This window comes from Polyodon spathula, chromosome 9 (assembly GCF_017654505.1).
Source record: "Polyodon spathula isolate WHYD16114869_AA chromosome 9, ASM1765450v1, whole genome shotgun sequence".
Lineage (NCBI taxonomy): Eukaryota > Metazoa > Chordata > Actinopteri > Acipenseriformes > Polyodontidae > Polyodon > Polyodon spathula.
Window position 1 is genome coordinate 19,422,973 of NC_054542.1, and position 21,926 is coordinate 19,444,898.

General features: G+C 40.1%; 1 protein-coding gene across 1 annotated transcript in view; it reads right to left on the bottom strand.

The window, feature by feature from the left end:
- Positions 1-2: 2 nt before the first annotated feature.
- LOC121321054 (mitogen-activated protein kinase kinase kinase kinase 4-like) overlaps positions 3-21,926 on the bottom strand; it is a gene marked incomplete at its 3' end in the record, with an annotated part of 99,112 nt that continues 77,188 nt past the window's right edge. The window contains exons 7-18 of the mRNA XM_041259965.1: positions 18,446-18,536; positions 17,565-17,695; positions 16,953-17,007; positions 16,717-16,795; positions 15,134-15,309; positions 14,897-14,969; positions 11,380-11,590; positions 4,754-4,915; positions 3,741-3,827; positions 2,154-2,360; positions 457-618; positions 3-83 (exon numbers count right to left, since the gene is read on the bottom strand). Of these exons, the coding sequence (XP_041115899.1) occupies positions 3-83; positions 457-618; positions 2,154-2,360; positions 3,741-3,827; positions 4,754-4,915; positions 11,380-11,590; positions 14,897-14,969; positions 15,134-15,309; positions 16,717-16,795; positions 16,953-17,007; positions 17,565-17,695; positions 18,446-18,536 (1,515 nt within the window). The remainder of the gene's footprint in view (positions 84-456; positions 619-2,153; positions 2,361-3,740; positions 3,828-4,753; positions 4,916-11,379; positions 11,591-14,896; positions 14,970-15,133; positions 15,310-16,716; positions 16,796-16,952; positions 17,008-17,564; positions 17,696-18,445; positions 18,537-21,926) is intronic.

Consider the following 21,926-nt stretch of genomic DNA (forward strand, 5'->3'; position numbering starts at 1 on the left):
ATAGGAGAAGGGTCGCTGAAGGAATGGGATCGAGACACGGGGGAAGCGCTATTCTTGAGAGATGCCAGGTGGGACCACTGTACCTTACAGGGAGAGAACAAACAACTTTCAGCTTGAATTTTGGAGCGGTGTGCATGGCACAAAAAGGAGAAAATATAGAAAATGGAAATGTATTCAGACAAACATTATATGTACATATACAGATATGAAAGCTGACACGCTCTGGCATTTATGGCAGAAATCTATAATTAGATAAATGCCTGCATATACACACTATGTCCATACACAATATAGCGTGTAACTTTCTATAGAAATAGTGAACATGAAACAAGTATTCATATTTTAATAGTGCAGTCTCTGGAAGGTGCTGCAACATTTCAGTTAATATTTAAAGACAAATTGGTCTTAATTGGTTGTCTGTACCTGAAAGACATGAACACTGAAAGGATTTTGTACCTGTGGTTCCACTGGCCTGTGCATTGCTGACGGGGCAGGCTCAGAGTTGCCATTTGAGAAGGACTCTGATCGGGAAGGCACTGGAGGCTCCAACACTTTGCTAGGCAGTTTTGATTGCGATTGAGGTGAGCCCTGAATAGTCTTTCGAAACCTTTCGTCAGCCTGGGTGAACAAACAAGGAACAATCTTATTTTGAAGCTTGGCTTAATTCTGTAGGCAATACAAGGCACTTAACAGTAAGCATTAAAAAGAAAAAAAAAATGTTCATGCCATGTCAAGACACTTTTACACTAAGGAACCATGTGAGAAAAGGCACATTCAAGACACAGTTGAAATGACATTTTAATTATGTGAAGAAAAAAAATTACTGGCTTCTGCATTTTTCCCTGTACAAAAGGGACAGCCAATCAATCAAATAGGCAGTATAGGCCTATATCTTTCATTAGGTTCATATGCTCAATCGGTAAGCATCAAGCGGAATGCAGATGCTACTATTGTGATCAGGAAAGATCTGTCTTCTGCTTCATGGTTCTAAAATGATAACGCTATTGTATTCATTGATCACTGTTTACCAAACAATTCGATTCCAGACAGTTTAATTCTGGTGCCGTACTTTTATTTAACATTTTCGGAAAATTCTCAAAAATACAAATATTGCTTCCTTGATTAGTTTTACATCATCCTAAAACAGTATTACTACAAAAAGCAAAAGTGGTCCTGTAGCATAAAGACATTCCAATGACTTGATTATTAACACTGAAGCAGAAAGTCAAAGATTTGGAGATAAATCGCACCCATCATGATGAAAGAATACCAGTGTGCCGCGCCGCCTCAGCACATGTCTGCATAACTTCAGATCACCAAATCACAAAACAACGCTTATTCTCTGTGAATGCAGGGGACAAATTGTTTATCAATATAGCCTTTTTAAGACCATCAAATACAAGGTAGCTCCACCTGCAGTGATTTTACACTAAAGCATTTTTTAAATTGGCTGAAATTGAGGAAAGCCCAGTCTAATTTGTCAGCGCAATGTAGAAAATGCACACACACATACTGTTATAAAGAAACAAATCAAGGCAGCAGTTCTCAAAGCACGATTATGTATCTATAGAAAGAGAAATGCTTCACAAGCGAGACTCTTTGGGTAAACCACTCGACACAGCGTAACCATCGCAAAATGCGTCCGGTTTCTAGTCGCAAGTCTGACCATGATTATTGTGTATGAATTAATCCTTCAACCCGCCCTCCCGTTCATGTAAGAATGGCACCCTATAAGAGCAGAATGATTATGAGGAATGCTTTATCTAATTATTACAGAAATGGAGGCAGTAGTTGGAAGGCCAGCAGTCACAGTCAAGGAAGAACCACCAAGAGACCCTGGGTTCAAATCCCAGTTTGGCCTTCTAGCTCACTGGTTAGCTGGTCACATGGTCAATGGACTTGACCGACCATGCACTTCAGTTTTCTTGGAAATACTTGGAAGCAGAAGCAGGTCAGCTACTTAAAAATGAGATGCTGAATCTCAAGCTATGTAGCGGTAAAAATAATATAAATAAATAAACAAACACAACAAAAAAATAAATAAAATCAAATCAAGATTATGCCGCTCACAACACCAATGCCACCACTGAGCACCCCTAGGACTATGGTGATGTGTGATATAATCTGCCAGAAGCAATGGCACTGTGGTTCACCTCTCTTGCTCGCTCTGCTGGTTCATGGGGCTGGGGTTTCAGCTCTGCGGGCTGGTATGGTTGCTGCTGCTGTGGCTGCTGTTTATTCCTGTCTTGCTGCTGCCTATGGTCGTGCTGCAGTGAAAGAAGGTAGGCCTGCTCCTGCTGTAACTGACGTTGCAGCCTCTCTGCCTGACGCTGCTCTTCCATCTCCCGCCATTTGTACTCCTGATGTACAGAGAGTGCAAGGGTTCAGGTATACATGGGTACACAGGTCAGGACTTGCTTCTTTAACACTAGCGGTGCCCGCGACGGCTCAAGCTTGCATTCCAGAGTCCAAAAAGACTACCTGGGCATGTTGTTCGCTTCCGACAATCAGTCTTGCAGAACTATTTCAATTTGAAAAGTTTGCACCGGCCTTTTTGATTTATTCATCCTGGTGTTCATAGCAGCAAATAGGCCAAATCAAAATTATTTGATTAAAATCAGCCAGGGCACAGCTACGGTTAAAGTGTAATAATTTTTAAAATCAAAAGTGTTTAGATTTAGGTATTTGGGCTTAATCATCGGTAGGTCTCTGGCTGTACGAGCATTTGCACCACTGACAAATTCCTGGGGTGATCATGGCTGGCAGAAAACATACAAACAAAACCAAAATAAACCTAGCTAGCTAACTGAAGGCCAGTGAAAGACTAGAGACAAAACGGAAGTGCCACGTGTATTGACTGATCAAGACACTGCCAGTGGCGTCCAGGGCTGAGAGTGGGAAACTCCACGTATACACAGTACACACACTTCTTGGGAAAGAAGCTCCATCCAGTGGGTGACAGTGCAACTGCTGATCTGCAGAGTGACTTGTTAACTGGTATTCTGAACTGCTTGAATTAAAGGGCTCGTTCCAATAGCTCGTCTGTGTGTTCCCCACCATTTAAACCCCACCACACTATTGACGAGTTACACCCTTATCATTATGTCTCAAGATTGTTTACCAATTTCCTCTGCTTTCGTTATTGTGCAAAACGCCACCATTCTACCCACCTTTGCTTTTACAAATAATTAAGAAAAATATTTGTTGTTAAACCTATCAAGCAATGTAATTATAAGACATGGGGTGGGTCATCAGAGATAACCAGACACTTCCTCTCATTAAACTCAGCCAAGGTGAGGCCTCTTTCTTAAAGTTGGTAACGGTGTATGTGTTTACTGATGTCACATTTAACCGTATATACTGTTAAAAACAGATATGGTGATTCAGTATTTATATAAATGGTCAAATTAGGCCCAGATTACTGTAAGAGTTTAACAATCCTGATAAGGATCATCTCCCCCAAAGACAAGCTTAGAAGCAGCCTTTTTAAAGCCTGGAGCAACAACACAGCACCTCATCAGAAAAGGGCCATGCAGGCCACATAAATCCCACCATTAATGTTTAGCTAGAAATGTGGCTGTACCCATATTTACAATATACAATATTTACAGCTCTTTAAGCACTGCTGTTGCTGCTGCTTGTAACACACACAGTAGGTACAGCTGGGCCCGGTGCAACTAAGGCTGCCAGATAGATCAAATCGCCCAAAATTGTGAATCAAAAAGATAATAGTGAGTTACCAGTAACATGGCCTGCTCATGGAGCAGCTGCTGCTGAAGAATTTCCAAGTGTCGCTGTTCCTCCTCCAGCTGTCGCCTGATGTACTCCTACCACACAGAACCCCATACACACAATAATTAATATTGGGACAAGGAGCATTGCAAGACATGCCTTCGTTGTCAGTTCAGTGCGAGATAAACTTCCCTGGCAAAAATCTGGCTGTTTTTACCATTCCTAGAAAAGTTGATGCAAAAACGGATGGTTTAACCCCAAATAGGGTTCATTCTAACATTTCTGATTCTTTTTTTTAAATTCTATTTAAGCACCATATGTAACACTGACATTGTTGTAATACTTTGTTTATATTTACCTTGATAAATACACCTTCATATTGTGCATACCCAATCTTAGACACATATAATACTAAAAAGAAATTAAATGAAACAACGAAACCAGACTCGAAATTCATTATACTGTTAACTAGCCCCGTATTTTTGGAACAATCTGGGAACTGCATATATGATGTGAACCTTTTAGATTACATGACAGTTTAAAATGGCACTGTGGTTGAAACTACAATCTGGGTATGATGGCCAAGTCATTAGCCTTATCCATTTAATAACTACTCAATATGTGTGCATCAATAACCACCCCAACATTTGCCTTCACAAGAAAAATCTTGCTTTACCATTTTCTTAAGTTACATTCAGATACCTTATATTGACTCATGACTCCATTAATTTCTTTATTTTACATACAAACATGTGTTAGTTGTGCCAAAGGAGAGCTTTAATATTACTTATGTTATGAACCAAACAGTACAACTGCTTTTACTCTATTTATGAACAGAATATTTTGCCTGTTTTGATCATTTATAAACTTTTGAAAGCAGTGATTTTTTTCAAAATATATTGTGGGATATCAGCTATGAATTTCATGTATGGGTCCACTCTATTGTGCTACTAGGTGTTACACATTCCTGTGTAGAGGTTATGGCTGGGACCCAGCTCTGATCCAGCAGTGCGGATCCTACCTGCTCTCTCTCGACCCTCCTCTTCTCCTCTTCTGCTCTCCTGCGTTCCTCCTCCTCCTTGCGCCTGCGCTCCATCTCTTCCATTCTGCGCTTCTCTTCCTGCTCCCGGCGCCTCTGTTCCCGCTCCTGTTGCCTCCGAACCTCTCGCTCACACCTTTGTTGCTAAAGAAATTAAAGAACGACCATTACCTTCATGGTCCCACGGACACATGGATACTTACAGCCATACTAATTCATGTGACAGAGATGAAAATAAGAGCTCAATTAGATACTTATTTTAGTAATCTAATCTACTTTAGGGAAAGTGCACTCACTGAAGCAATTCCCCAGCCCGTTCAGTCAGGTACTGTACACAGATTCTTCAGGTGGAGATTGAAATGTTGATTTGTGTGTTTCCATCTACAGTACAACAGCTTGTCAGTCTTCTGTCAACTCTCTATTTTCAGTTTGATTTACAGTGGAGGAGGTCCAGGTAACGACCTGAGCATTGCTTGAATGTGTTTTGTGTAATGAAGCACAGCTGAAGTGTTTTGCCAGTACAGCCTTATACAGATTGAAACCCTTAGGTCAACACTGATTGCAAAATGCTTTTCAGTCAGTTGTTTTGGACCAGTTTACTTGAACAGATCAAAATCAGGGATGTAACTGTCTGACAACGTATGATTTGTAGCAAGATAAAATCAAACATTGTTTAAAAAAAAAAAAAAAAAACCACACACAAATAATTGTATTGGTCATACAAGAATCATCTGAAGGACTACAAATCGTGATTTAGTGCTTTTTTTTGTCACATATCGCAACTTGTAGCACACATGTATCACATTTAACTAATGCACAAATTATTGCTTCAGCTCTAGACCAGGGACTGTATAGGTATGCTTGCCAGAGCAGTGTTCTTGCCTCTGTAGAGGGTGGTCTTTCCAAAACAGGGGTGTGAAGCACATCTAGCACCTACCCAAACCAGTCTTTGTAAAGAAGGGCTTTAGGGACATCAATCCAACACTTAAATGCACAGAAAAGTGACTAGTCTTGCTGAGGTATGGACTGTGAGGGTTCCCAAACTACACAGCACAGTTTGCACTTGTGTTTAAGATACCTGGATATACTGCATTGCAGGTGTTTAAGTGCAAAGACAAAAAAACACATAATCTGAGTGTGCATGTTACCGCAGCTTGTGGCAGGTGTGGAATCTTCCGCCACTAAACTGACCATGCATATAATAGAGTAGAAGTGTGTTGATAAGCACATCTGTTCAGGTCTAACACTGCACAATTGCTTCATACCAAAACCCTCATTTATGCTTTATGCTACTGTTAATCTATCATGTACTAGAACCAATCATGGTTGTCACAGAGTTTTAAAGCCATTAAGTCCCTGCCTTTTTAGTCAGCAGAGGTGATAAGTTTTAGATGTTCAAAGAACTAACTGATATTAAAACGTGAGTGACATTATAAACCTATACCAGGGTGTTTTTTAAAAGGTCTATCGCCCAGAGAAAAAAATGAAAGTTCAATTAGTGCCAGTCTGCAGAGAAACCAAAGTCGTGGGGCACAACTCTGTCATTGTCTGTGTGCCAAATTAAACAAAAGATATTGAGTTCCTTGTGCCAAAAACCACCTTCCTGTCAGTAACCACTGTAGCAGCCCTGCCAAAAAGCAGGAATGCTTCGCACCCGACAACTTCAGCTCCTTGGTAATGGTGTTAGCCTGTTTCTTCATTTTACTGGGTGGATTGACAAGACAAGCAATTTCCAAAATAAGCATTTCTTTTGAATCCCGACCTAGTTATCAATCGTCTATAACTTCACTACCACAGTCTCATTGAAACAATTTTTTATCAGTTGTATATGAACTTTAAAATGTTTTTAGACACTTGCTTCTATATAAAAGCTTGTAATGTCACTGGAGTTCATTAGAACGCCCTACATTGTAGGATATATTGACAGTTACTGCAATTAGATCCTGTGATACCAATCAGGCAAATTAAGAAACAATAGGTTTTCATTACAACAGGAGGGGCCCATGATTCACTAGTGCTAACAGGAGGTTGTATTTGTATTTTTTTTATTTTGGTGAGGTCTCCCTTAACCTTTTATGTAATATCAAGTATTTCAGCAAGTGCTATAAGCAAGATATTGAGGAAAGTTTAACTGATTCTGTGAAATATAAAATCAGGAACTTTGAATGATCATCATTTGTATGAAAAAGACAGCTGTTATCTGTATTTTACAGTTTGATTTACAGTAGTTAAGCAAATAACTGAAGTGTGGAGTGATTGAAAGCCTTGTCGGCGCAGTACCTCAGCAAGGACTGAATGGATGATAGCAGCTCAGCCTTGAAGAGCGGAAATAAATACAAAGAATCAGTTTGGCTTTTATTTAGCTCTAAACAACTTGTTATTTTGTTATTTCAGGATATATCCTTTTTGTAGCAGTAGTCTGGTGAAAAAACGATAAACACTATCAACAAAATATTTCTATCCAGTGAAGGAACATGTTCAATTAGTGATGAAACTGTGTACCAGACACTTCAAAAAGAGAAATTATTCAAGATGTTCGAGATTTTCAGGTTTGGTTTTCAAAAAGTCACATTTTTCAATGTGTCAGCTTTCAGTAAGTATATGAAAAACATCAGTATGTAATTAAATATGTTAACAACATTATTCAGTAGGTTTCATTGACTTTATGAAACAAAATTAGTTCATTTTATAGGGTGATGCAAAACCTTTGGCTATAGCTGTAGGGCAAATGAACAGAAAGCGGGACATAGTTACAAGATAACAAAGATGAGTGTTTAGACATTATTATGCAGCTCTATCAGCTGTTTAAGAGAGTGACCAATCTGCAAATATTATTAGGCAGTGCATAAAAGCATATTTTAAATTCATACACAACTGAATTTTGATGCGCCCATAAAATTCAGTAAAAAAATTAATAAATAAATAAAAACCTAACACTCTAGACTATGATGAAATTAAATATAAAACGGCAGATACACATTTGAAAAAATAAAAGGTTTAAAAAAGTATCTGGCTTCCCCCCACCCCCGCCACCATGCAATAAATAAATCAGGAAAGTGAAATCCCAATTAAGCTTTTGTGCAATCTCATTTCAAATCAAAGGCACTTTAGCCAATAAATGGAAGAGAGGGAAGTGTCCTTGAGACATCTTGACCTTGCCATGTGCTTAAATATGACTAATACGACTAACTTCTTAATCTTGCTTTCTGTTTTCAGTCTCCCACTAATTGGATCCCTTGTCATGTTGGTCTGTTTTGATTTCCTAAATTATAATAGGGCTTCAGTTTTCCTGTAATTATTTTTCCCTTTTAAAAAAGGTGCTTATTTTTAGAATGTTCTGTCTTGGTAGATGTACAAAAATCTGTGTTTAATATATACATACATACAGTGCCTATAGGAAGTATTCACCACCTCTAATGTTTTCACAGTTTGCTGTGTTACGACCTGAAATCTTGATGCATTTAAATGGGACTTTTTTTCCTCTGATTTACACAACCTACTCAATACTTTGAAGAGGCAAGATAAATTTATTGTGAAAAAACAGTTAATAAAAAAAAACAAAAAAAACCCGAAATGTCTGGATTAGATCACCCCCGAGTCAATACTTGGTAGAACCACCTTTGGCAGCAATTACAGCTGTGAGTCTTTTGAGGTAAGTCTCTACCAGGTTTGTACATCTGGATCATGCAATATTCGCCAATTCTTCGCCAACTGTTTAAGCTCTGTCAAGTTGGATGGGGATCGTTGGTAGACAGCAATCTTCAAGTCTTGCAACAGATTCTCAATCAGATTCAAGTCCGGGCTTTGACTGAGCCACTCTAGGACATTCACTTTCTTGTTTTTAAGCCACTCCAGTGTCGTTTTGGTTGTGTGCTTGGGGTCACTGTCCTGCTGAAAAGGTGAATCTCCATACCAGTCTTGGGTCTTTTGCAGACTAAAGCAGGTTTTCCTCAAGGATTTGCCTGCATTTAGCTCCATCCATTTTGCCCTCTACCCCGACAAGCTTCCCAGTTCCTGCCAATGAAAGGTATCCCCATAGCATGATGCTGCCATCACCATGCTTCACAGTAGGGATGGTGTTACCTGGGTGATGTGCTGTGTTGGGTTTGCGCCAGACATAACGTTTTGCATTAGGCTAAACAGTTCAATTTTTGTTTCATCGGACTACAGAATCTTTTGCCACATCTTTTCAGTGACTCCCAAATGCCTTTATGCAAATTCCAACCAGGATTTTACAAGGGTCTTTTTTTGTCAGAAATGGCTTCCTTCTTGCCACTCTTCCATACAGGCCAGATTTGTGGAGTACCTCAGCTATTGTTGACACATGGACAGTTTCTCCCATAGGTCTTTCAGAGTTGTCATTGGCCTCTTGGTGGCTTCTCTGACCAATGCCTTTCTTACACAGCTGCTCAGTTTGGGAGGATGGCCTGCTCTAAGCAGATTCTGGGTGGTGCTGTATACCTTCCACTTCTTAATGATCGACTTGCCTGTGCTCCAAAGGATATTCAATGCCTTTGAAATCTTTTTATACCCCTCCCCTGATCTGTGCCTTTCCACAACTTTATCCCAGAGTTGTTTTGAAATCTCCTTGGTCTTCATGGTAGTATCTTTGCTTTAAATGCACTACCCAACCGTGGGACCTTACAGAGACACAGGTATTTAATCTGAAATCATGTGAACCACTTTTATTGTGCACAGAGGACTATTTAACTTACTGTGTGAATTCTGAAGGCAACTGGTTGCACCTGAGCTCATTTAGTAGTGTGAATACTTTTCTAATGAAGACGTTTTACATTGTTATTTTAATTGATTTGTTTTTGCATCATTTTAATTTTTACATGGTGCTTTTCATAGTGGACCACCATCACAAAGCGCTTTACAAGATACAAAACTAGGGTGTGTGAACTATGCAGCAGCTGCTGCAGAGTCGCTTACAAGAACATCTCAACCGAAAGCTGGAGTACAAGGAGGTTAAGTGACTTGCTCAGGGTCACACTGCAAGTCAGTGGCTGAGCTGGGATTTGAACCGGGGACCTCCTGGTTACAAGCCTGTTTCTTTAACCACTGGAACACATACAGCCATATATTTAAAATAATTTATACTATAAATACTATTATATATATAAAAACAGCTAACTGGTTCTTTCTGATATTGCCCCAAATGCAGTGAACTGCCCCATTCCCCAAGTAATTTAACATAAAATATGTTTTGTGTTTATGGGATCCTAAAACCCAGTAAAAATCTTTGAACAAGGATTTCAGATTTCATTCTACCAAGTGGTTCTGCAACACACAGTAGCAAAGTGTAATTTGCACTTCAGTTTAATAAAAATTAAACCCCCACCTACCCAAATGACCCAGCTCATCTAACTAATACCATCCTATACACTAACAGACTGTTCCCTATAAACACTAAATAAATCCATGCAAGGCATGAATAATACACCCTCCACACCACATGCAAAGGCTTAACGCAGTGTTCATCCCTGTATAAGGGGAATATTATACTCTGACACGAGGCCTAGAGCCCTGTGCATTGACACACTAAAAATGCAAATGGTCTAGGAACCCTGCCAACATTTTAACAACAGGCTTGTATTTTATTTTATTTTTTTAAAACCAATTTTTCAGGGAGCAGGTCTGTGTTCCAGCAGTTGTTTGCAAATGACTGGACCGCATATTTTATATGATTTAATCTGTGATCTGTGCAGTATAAAAATCTAACAGGACTGCCAAACCTATCTTGACTGCCTGCCTGTCTTGAAATACAGTTTTGAAATACAATAAAAAGGGCAAGAAATCTGCTTTTGAAAGGGTTATTTGTTCAGACACTACACACCCTGACTAAATAACTGGCAGTGGTTGCAATCAGAAGTCCTTTCCCAACTAAAACACAAAGTGTATTGTACACAATTAAAGTGATGGTGATTTAACTTTCACAGTATTTTGTGGGTGTCCTAAAAACAGAGTCTGTATATATAAACTTTGCCAAATGCAGTGCAATGGTATTTAACCCTTTGCGGTCCTATGTTGGACCGGGTACTACAATTTTCCCTTTCCATTCCGACATCATCAAATAGACGTCAAGCACAGGTCTAGTCGTTTTTTCTCCAGAAAAAGCAGAGAAAAATTTTCAATGGCCGAGTGAGACCGATAGGAGCCGAAAAAAGAAGATAGCTGCTTCCGCATCTAGTGCTCAAAAGAATCAGACATTTGAGCTTTGAGATGTTATAGTAATAAAATAATGACTTGGATCGCAGTACCGAGGAGTTTGGTGATAAAACAAGTGACCAGAAGAGGATTTATCAGTATGCATGACTATGAAGAGGTATTTGAAAAACAGCAAACAAGGGATGGGGCTTGGCTAGAGATGCAGCACTGAGTGTCCTTTTGCCATGCAGTGCCTTTTAAACCTGTTTTACTCTGAAAAACAAAAAAATTAAAAACAGCACGTGCAAAATAAACAGCACATGTGAAAATAAATTAGTTCTGACGCGCCCGACATGCGCTGAATACATGGACTGCTAAGGGTTAATACATGAGGCCTTGTAATAGATGCCATCATCGTTGGCACCCCTGTATCTTTCCCCGGTCCGAGCACCCCTCACCTCCTCAAGCCGCCTCCTCTGCTCCTTCTGCTGCTCAATACGTTTCTGCCGCTCAGCCAGCAGCTGCCTCTTGTACTCCTCCTGCTCACGCAGTTGCTGCTCCTGGAGAAGCTGCTGTCTCCTCAGGGCCTCAGAGCGCTCCTTGTTCTCCTGCTGCAACCGCAGGAAGTCCCGCCGCAGCGTCGATTCACCCGGGACATTCACGATGGAGCTACCAGAGAAAGAATGGTCAACCATAAACATTACAACACATAAGACAGTACAATGTAGGGGGAGAGCACTGGCATTCACGAGGGGTGAGGACAACGTTGGCATAAATATTAACTATTAGAATTGGAGACACCCATCCAACAAAGCAACGACTGCAGTGTTTTATAACTAATATATCCATCCATAACTTCGAATGCTCAATTATACCTGCTAAAACTTTAACAAACAAAAGCAAGTAGATAAATTGGCACTGAATTAGCCAGAACACTTGTCGGCTTGACCAAGTTTCTTAAACACCTACACTACCATGAAAAGGTATTTGTCTGATTTTCTACATTTTTGCACAGTTTTTACTTTGAATTTAATCGGATAATTTTGTGCGTTGTAGTAGTATATAGAGGGAGTCAGAGAAAAAATGACACCAAAGTTTGGTGCTTCTTTCATTTGTTTGGTGTGCAAGGTAATCAAACACGCAATCTTCAGGTGTGAAAAAGTTTTGACCCCTCTAGTTAACTCAACCCAATTAAAGGGATAATTAGGGTCAGCTGTTTGAATACTTTGGTTAACAATCAGGCCTGATTTGGGCCAGCCCTGTCCAATATAAATCTGACTAACTTTGGCCTTTACCATCAGAGTGAAGTTTTCAGCACACAGGTTCTAGAGACACATCATGCCACGATTAAAAGAAATTCCTGAAGACCTCCGGAAAAAAAAGTTGTTGATGCCTATCAGTCTGGAAAGGGTTACGAAGCCATTTCTAAGGCTCTGGGGCTCCACCAAAACCACAGTCAGAGCCATATTGTCCCAATGGAGAAAGTGTGGGACAGTAGGTATCTTCCCAGGAGTGGTTGTCCTGCCAAAATCTCTCCAAGAGCAAGGCGTAAAAGGAAGTCACAAAGAACCCTAGAACAACATCCACGGATCTGCAGGCCTCTCTCGCCTCGGCTAAGGTCAGCCAGTGTTCATGATTCCAACATCAGAAAGGCACTGGGTAAAAATAAAATTCATGGCAGAATAGCAAGGCAGAAACCACTGCTCACTAAGAAGAATATGAATGTTTGTCTCAAGTTTGCCAAAAAGCACCTGAATGATCCAAGAGTTCTTGAACAAATGTTCTATGGACAGATGAGTCAAATGTGGAATATTTTGGCCAACATGGGCCCTGTTATGTCTGGCGAAAACCAAACACTGCATTCCACAGTAAGAACCTCATACCAACAGTCAAGCATGGTGGTGGTAGTGTCATGATTTTTTGGAATGTTTTCATGCATCAGGACCTGGGTGACTTGCCATCATTGAAGGAACCATGAATTCTGCTCCGTATCAGAGAATTCTACAGGAGAATGTCAGACCAGCCGTCTGCCAGCTGAAGCCGAAGTGCAGCTGGGTCATGCAGCAAGACAATGATCCGAAACACGCAAGCAAGTCTACATCAGAATGGTTGAAGAACAATAAATTTAAAAGTTTTGGAATGACCTAGTCAAAGTCCAGACCTAAACCCCATAGAGATGTTGTGGCAGAACCTGAAACGAGCAGTTCATGCTCAAAAACTGAGTTGAAGCAGTTCTGCATGAAGGAGCGGGCCAAAATTCCTCCACGGCGCTGTGAGAGGCTGATCAATAACTACACGAAGCGTTTGGTTGCAGTTATTGCTGCTAAAAGTGGAGTAACCAGTTATTGAGTCAAAGGGGGCGATTACTTTTTCACACGGGGGCATTGGGCGTTGCATAACTTTCTTTAATAAATTAATTGAGTATCAAATTGTGTGTTACTTGTTCACTCAGGGTCCCTTTTATCTAATCTTAGATTTTAGTTGAAGATCAATCAGTGTCAAAAATATGCAAAAATGCAGATGGGCAAATTTTATATATATATATATAAACCTGGCTATTTACCAAATTCAATAGGATAGGTACTGTTCTACTTTTTTGTAAGAAAGAATACTACGTTTTAAGAGTTCTTACACGTCTATCCAAAAGTAAGTCACATTGTAAAACTTGTGCTAGATCCTGGCAAACAGTTAAGCAGTCTCAATTTTGCAATGCAAGATGATTTGCATTTGTTGTTTGTGTTGATTCAAAAGGACTCGAAGCCCCATAGAAACAGTAAGTGTAGTAGAAACCATGCAGGGCACAAAGTTTGGCAAAACCACAACACCCCCCACCCCCATTTAACTAACTCCAGTAAGTCGCTGTGCAGAATTGCTTATTGACCATTATTATAGTGTTTGTTGTACTGTACATTTCTCCTTTCCTAATCTGAAGTGGGTTTGTTATTTATTTTTTTCTATTATACGAGGATATCAGTTAACAGGCTCTTAAGCTCACTGTAAAAAAAAAAAAAAAAAAAAAAAAAAAAAAAACAACAATAAAACCAAAAGGGAGGGAAAATAACAACGTGAAGTTCATAACCACACTCAGAGTATAAGGGGTATGGGGGAAGATTATACTAAAAGTCGTCAAAGAAAAGGCAAAGAAAGGATTTCATGATGCTTCACCACAGTACATTGTTTCCCTACCACTAATATCGGCCAGACACTGAAAGAGGTACCTTTTTTGTTGGATGTTTTTAGACACACTTGCCAAATATGATGTAACAGCTTAATAAAAACATGTTCGCACTGGGGGGAGAATCCAAATGAGTCAGAAGCCTAAAAGTACAGCTAATAATTTATTCTAATTCAGCCATCTTTATCTTCATTAGATGCACCAGAATTAATGTAAAAGCAAGAGATTTATTGACTTTGGGTCTAGGGAAATGTAGATAAATTCTAGTGACTTCACCAGTAATGCCTTATACTAAGTGCCTTGTCAGGATGTTGAATAACTGTATTAGTATGAAGAGATGCTTACAGTGAAGTGTCTATCCCTCAATGTGACAAGGCACAGAAGTCATTAGCCACATGGCACCTCTTGCTCTAAGTAAAGGGGGAGGTCCCATCATGTACACAAATACACAACAGCTGCATTTGTCAAGCAGACCACACACAACCTGTCCCAGGCTCCTATTAGCTTGCCAGTGTCAGACAGATTAGATAAGAAGCTTGTGAGATCCAGTCTCTTGCAAAAGGACAAACTCACCATTGACAACTGAAACAACCTGTGTCTAATATATTATTGCATGTTAACACAGATTGCGCTGCACAAAAAATAATTTATTTTTATAAATCAAGACATTTTAAACGTGTCGCGATCTTCTGAGCCACTATGTAACATGTTGGAGTGCGGAAAGAGAAGAGTGAATTATCAGGGGGTTCAAGTAAGCCAATGGAATCAGTCCAGGACAGACTGAAGATGCTCTTTGTTACCTTGGCTCTCCTTCCTGTTCAGGGACCTCCTCTTCCTCTTCTTCACTCCCACTGTATTCATACTCTGTTTCATCTAGAGAAGACGAAATACAATTTACACATCATGCACAAGAGTTCACATTCACAGTCGAATTGCTAACGTAATGCCATCTCACCCTGCGAAAGGAGTTCAGAACCCAGAAATTCAGGATTTCTGAAAAGCAGGTTCAATAAAGGGCATGAAAGTGTGCCATTTACCTTTCTCTCCTCTCTTCTTCCGGGTCCTGTCGATGTGGTCTTTGAGCTGGATTCGGACCTGTCTCTCGTTGGGCTGGTCTCGGATGAAGGGGTGTTTCAGCAGTTGCTCCGTTGGAGGACGCTGTGTGTAGTTCTTTACTAAACAGCCCTCTATGAAACTGAAGAACTTCTTGGACCTGAGACAAGCAAACAGCAGCAGAGGGGAAATTAACCCTCATGTAGCTTTAATCCTCATGTAGGAATTGGTCTCAGGGAGGAGAGTCTGACAAAGCTGCCGCCTTGGAGGCTACTAACAGTTTTTAGCTATTCTGAAGCCTTAGGGTATTACATAAATTGTTTTCTATTAAAAAGCAACAGCATTTTGCATCATTTAACATTTCTTCCTATGCATTTTTACATCGAGGAAAAGGGAACATTTAGATTTTTATTCTTAAACTCAATTTTAAGACTGGGCCACCAAGTAATACTGTGTGCTTTGCACCAAAAAAAATAAAAAAATAAAGTACTGTACTATGCAAGATAAATCAAACTTTCTGGAAATTTCACATCTCCTGTATCATGGGTATCATGGGTTCCTGCAGATTATTTTCATGAAAACACACAGTATCATGAATGTATTTACAGAAAATATAGGAGAACAAATGTGTTTATGCTTGCACACTACGCTGCAGTATCCAGTCATTCATTTGTAAACACACACATACTATATATATATATATATATATATATATATATATATATATATATATATATATATATATATATATAAAATGTGTGTGTGTCTGGTAATTACATTTTTTCAATTTAGCCATACATAAATTATCCTGCTAGTACTTTCAGCAGTGGGATGTTATGGCATCTTTAATTTCTGATGCAGCTCATGAAGCAAAAAGAGAAGATAAAAAGTTGTGAAACCGGTTTTACAAACAACAGGTTTCACCCCCCTCCCCCAATGAAAACTTGCTGAAAACATATATAAAATGATATGATATGTAGTGTGTGTGACAAAAAGCAACTCCAAAAATCACTACAAAATAAATTACTAATGACTAGATGAGTTCATTATCACAGAACAAAGCCACAGTTGATATGCAGAACAGTCACGTGAAAGTTAGGAACAGTTCCTTAAGAGTAAAAAAAAAAAAAAATCCAGCATTACAATTCCATTATTGTGAACTACACTGTAAGCCATATTGCAAATATTTAAAATCACAAAGTATGTCCCACTGAAACAAAGCCTTGCCTACAGGGGGTGGGGTTCTGAAATACAGCTACGCAGCTGAAACATTAATGAATGTAGATAAAGGATTCTAGGCAAAAGCAGTATTTATTTATTTTTAATGCTGACACCATATCCCTAGGAATAGCCTTCTACTGTTTCAATATCATGAAACATTCACTAAAAGTACAATGCGCACCCTATGCACAGGTGCAAGTAGGTGGTCACATTCTTACAGAGATGTGGGATGCCTCCAGTGCATCTCCATTGACAAGGATGGACATCCCGCAGGAGATAAGAGTTCTCTAACTCTACACTGTAATTCAACTTGTGTGGTCCTATTAGAGAGATCAATGAGCCCTACCACTTCTTCGATTTAAGCCTTGGTGGAGGATTCCTGGGAATAAGGAAAAGTGCTCTCATGGGATGCATGTCACAAAGGGCTGCAAGACAAAAGGAACAACAAATAAGAATTCTGGCATTATGGCTGTAGGTCTTAAATATATGAAAAACTTTCTCACACAGGCGTGTTGACAAGAACTCAGGGGGGCATTTTGTTTAGAAAATTATTTAAAGAAAATTGTTAACATCTATACTTACGAGGAGCTCCTTCTGCCATTTCAATAGCCGTGATCCCACAGGACCACAAGTCGCTCTGCAAAACAACAAGTGATATAAACTCCTGTTGCAAGGCGATGGTAGATTGAGCATCAAACAGTCAGTGGGTGCTCAAGAGGTTCTGTCTAATTGACTATAGTGAAATAATGAAAGTTGAGGTACACTATTTACTATTGTTTTCATCAGGTTCGGTATAATTCACGCTCATTTTTCATAAAAAAATGAACACAGTTATCCTTTGCACTCGATGCCTGGACATATACAAATTCAGAACTAGTTGATATGTTTGTTTAAACATGACAAAAAAAACAAGAAAATATCTGTAATGGGTTCAGACAGTTTTATCCAAGACAGCTTGACAAATCCACATCTTTGGTTATTTTACAATTAAGCTAAAAACTGATGGATCCAAAACCTGCTGCAATCAAAATCATTGCGTTTCTCACACTTATAAAAATGAGACTTGCACACTATTCTATATGCAGGGTCTTATTTTAAATATGGAAACTGCTGTAATAAAAATCAACAGAACAGGATATACAAAGTCTAAGTACATGAGTAGTCCTTGTAAACTGCAAACAATGATTTCCTTACTCTATAGTCATAGGTTGCATCTGGGTTTTCATCACAGGCAATGACCTCAGGAGCCATCCAGTATGGTGTCCCAATAAACGTGTTCCTCCTACCCACAGTCCTGTCCAGTTGTGCACTCACACCGAAATCCACTGCAAACAAGAATTTACTTACATCAGCTTTAACCCTTTCACACAGAGCTGTGCGCTCTCAGAAAGCACACCAATGCTCCAGCTTCCATGACAGCAGAGTACCCACAGCAGTTGCTTTATAGAACACACAGAAGTTATAACCCAAGACTGATTCACAGCTGGCTGAAATCCATCTTAAAAGGCAACAAAGCAGGAAATTGAGCAATTTTCATAAAATGTCAATATTAAATAAAAACCCATTAAACAAAATGCAATTCCATTTTCAGCAATGAGCAATTAATAAACAAAAATAAATATGTAATGAAGCAATAACTGCAGGGCACATCAAGAGCACAAGGAAATAAGTCTACCTGGCAGAAAAAATCAAAGACAAGAAAACTGATTCAAAAGTTGATTACCCCTTTAATATAACATTATAAATAGTAGACCTTTTGTACTGCATGGATAGAGCTGAGGATGTTCTAGCGAGGCTGACCAATTTCTCCAAGTACATGACAGAGTATTGACATATTCTTTAAGGTCCTGGATTTGTACTACAATAGTCAGTTATGTACAATTTGTGGACATCAACTGGCTCTGTGACAGGTTACTGCTCATTGGACTGTTTATGACGTGTGTTGTTAACCAAACCCTACTGTGTGTTGTGTTATCACAGGATATCATGATTTGGAGACCACACACAGAATTACAACCCCAACCTGCAATCCTAGGCCAAGGAAGAGAAGAGAAAGCAGCCTGCCAGTTACATACCCAGCTTCACTTCTGCATTTTCAGTCAGCAAAACATTCTGGCCTTTAATGTCACGGTGAATCACATGGTGGGCATGAAGATGTGTCAATCCCTACATAAAGAAAACACAGACATCTGGTTTACATTGTACTCTTCACTGCAAATATCCCAAAGAATGTGCTGTACAACAGTACAGTATGTGGATGTGGAATCCCAGGACAGTTTCTGCTGGGTGCACATTGCTCAGTCCCCGAATCCAGTTTCAAGAGTCCATCTAAAAACTTTCTAGAAGTTCAGAGACAAATCTGTACATTGAGGTTTTAATCTGCTTTTGATAATAAGCTTAGTGTAAATGTCACATTGCTGGGGATATTTTGTTTAGAATTAACATGTATTTTATACTATACATCTTCTATCAGAAGTATTTTTGAATGCAGTATTCCACACCAAAAAGGGTTTTGCCGTCCCGTAACAGAATGGCAAGAAGAGAATTTAAACTACCTTTTCCTGCCCCAGTCCTGTTAACATTACAGTGTTAGAGATGCTGCTTGGAAGCACACATATGCAGAAGGCATCTGCCCAATCTTATCTAACAACTGGATATCGTAGTTGCTTCCTGTTTATACATACAAAGGACACTTTGTAATATCCAGAACGAACTTAAGCAATGGGTCAGACCCTTGGTTTTACCAGCTAAAGTGTGCGCTTCCATGAATAGCTACTTAAAGGTTTTGAATCATTGGTTCCTCTCATGTTAATGTTTTTATTTTCTGAATAAAAAGTAGAGCACAAGGTGGAAACATATTTTAAAAGACTGTTCCCTAAATTGGATGCAAGACATTATTACTACTTTAATACACAATTATAAACATTAGACCATTTGTATTTCATGGACTCATTGAATATGCAATAATATGACAAACTCAAACCTTTCAAATAACATGTTTAGAATCAACTACCCAGTATAACAGGGTGGCACAGACTTGCTTTTGTGTTACTCAATACAGAATGGCAATATCTCTCTTAGTCAGCTGACTTCAGAGGTCTGGACTGCCTCACATTCTCTTCTGCTATTCTCGACATCTTGCTTCATTGCCACAGACACATCTTTAACATTCTTGTGCTGACTTATCTACATGTTGCCACTGTTCTGTGAAGCGCAAATCCCAAGAATCAGGTTGGCTTACGTTTATTGTGGTGACTTAACCCTGGTTCCCTGACATAGAAATGTAACCATTACCATATTGGTACTTACATCCTAAAGACCCCAAAACCTGAATAAGATCCATCAAAGCTGCTCGCAGAGCCTGTGGACGCAGTCATGGCCTATCCTCAAGGGCACAACAGCACTGCGCTCACAGACCTCTGCGTAATTTCTTTCAAGCCTGCTGCAATCATGGACCCAGCGACCGTGAAGGTTAATGATTACATTTCTACTTTAAGAACCAGGATTATGATAATAACCTAACGTTCCCTTTCAAGTACGAGATGTAACAATTACCGTATGGGTGGGTGTACCAAAGCCGTTGCAAGGGCAAGATTGTAGAACGACTAGAATGCTACAAAGCTAAGCCGAGAGGCTACCTTGTGCATTACCATGCAGAACCCAAGTAACAAGAATTGAAGGAGAAACTCTCCTCTATGCCTGTGTTGCAAGGGTCAACTGGGAAGCTGTCCTTAACACTCTAGTGTCAAAGCCAGGGTTTTCAGGATACATGACATTTAGTCTGTATAACCTAGTAAAGGTATCGGGAGAAGCCGACACCGCAGCATTGCTTATGTCCTTGACAGATACACCCTGGAATAAAGCCCACAAAGTTGCTATGCCCTTGGTGGAATGGGCAGTGAGCTTTTTTGGAGGCGGAAAGTTGCCAGTTCATAGGCAGTCCTGACTGTCTGCTATGTATTTGGACAGCCGCTGCTTAGACATAACAGACGAATTGTTCGGACTGCCTGAAACTTTTCGTCCTGTCAATGCCTGCATCTCACTCACCCGCACTGCAAAGGCGATAGCAAGCAAGAAAGCCACTTTAGAGAGAGAAATATTTCAGCTGAGCTGAATGCATGGAAGCAAATGGAGCCTTCATGAGTGCTTTAAGCACCAAATTTAACATCCAGCGAGGAACAATGTCCTTCACAGGCAGCCGAAGCTGCCAAGCCCCTTTCAAAAAAATTGCCCTGTCAGGAAGTTAGCTCCAGGAGTGACAGAGTCAATTTTGACATGGCATGCTGTAATGGCTGCCAGATAGACCTTCAAATCCCCCTTGTCAAAAAAGGTCCTACAAAAATAGCAGTACAACAGCCATAGGACAGGCAGTAGGGCCAAACCCACAAGGCAGGCACCACGTCTGAGACGGCCCACTTGTACTCATACTGGGAACGTGTGGACACTGCTCTGAGGCTGTCCAATAGGGTTACTGACACCTTACAAAATGCCAGACAGCTCAAATGCATCAGGGGTCAAACCAAGAGCTGCAGTCTCGATGGGTCAGGATGCCATAAAAAGTCCCCCATGCCTGACTGAGCGGGTTGTGGTGCTTGAGCAGACTCTACAGCAGGCTGTTCAGAAGCTGCATCAAGGTTGGAAACCAGAATCTCTTAGAGCAAGAAGGGACACTGAGCACTCCACAGAGCTTCAGGAGATCGTTTCTCCAGAGTGTGCTTAGAGAAATGTGCACAAATCTCGCAGAGACTGCTCTGGCGTGCTCTGGCCCCAGGCAGGAAGAGCATCTGCTGTGCTTGTACTTAACAGGCGGACTGGCCTTGCTTGTCTCGCAGGGATAAAACCCAGGCATGATGCAAGAGCAAGCAATGCAGTGTACAGTATATTGATGTACATGTGCTGCCTCAATCTGCTTATAGATAGCAAGACCCGAACAAGACTCGTTTGGTCTGGAAGCCTACTTGTTAGATGGTACTAACAGCCCTCACAATGGTAATGTAAAAAACAGTCACCAAAACAGCATCAAGATACTGTGGATGAGACTGAAAGCAATCAACACCGGTGTCTTGGTCCTGAGCAGTGCTGCCGAGCCCAGCTGCTGCTGTCATTGTACGTGTGCAAAGCATCACGTTCCAGACTGGCCTGTGCCTAGTCTCTGTAAAAGAAACGGAACGTAACAAAACAAGACTAAAAAAACACCCCATAACAAAAAATGAGAAATAACTCCAGCCGGAGCTATGCTGCCTGAAGGGAGAGCACAAATCCGCTGAATTACGTTGCTGTTGCTCAGATAGAGGTACAAGTACTTAGCTGAACTAGGTTTGTCTGTCAGGTCAGTCTTGGAAGGAAAAATGGCGAAGGTCTGCGAGCGCAATACTTACAGTGGCTTGCGAAAGTATTGACCCCCCCTTGGCATTTTTCCTATTTTGTTGCCTTACAACCTGGAATTAAAATGGATTTTTTGGGGGGGGTTTGAATCATTTGATTTACACAACACGCCTACCACTTTGAAGATGCAAAATATTTTTTATTGTGAAACAAACAAGTAGTAAGATCAAA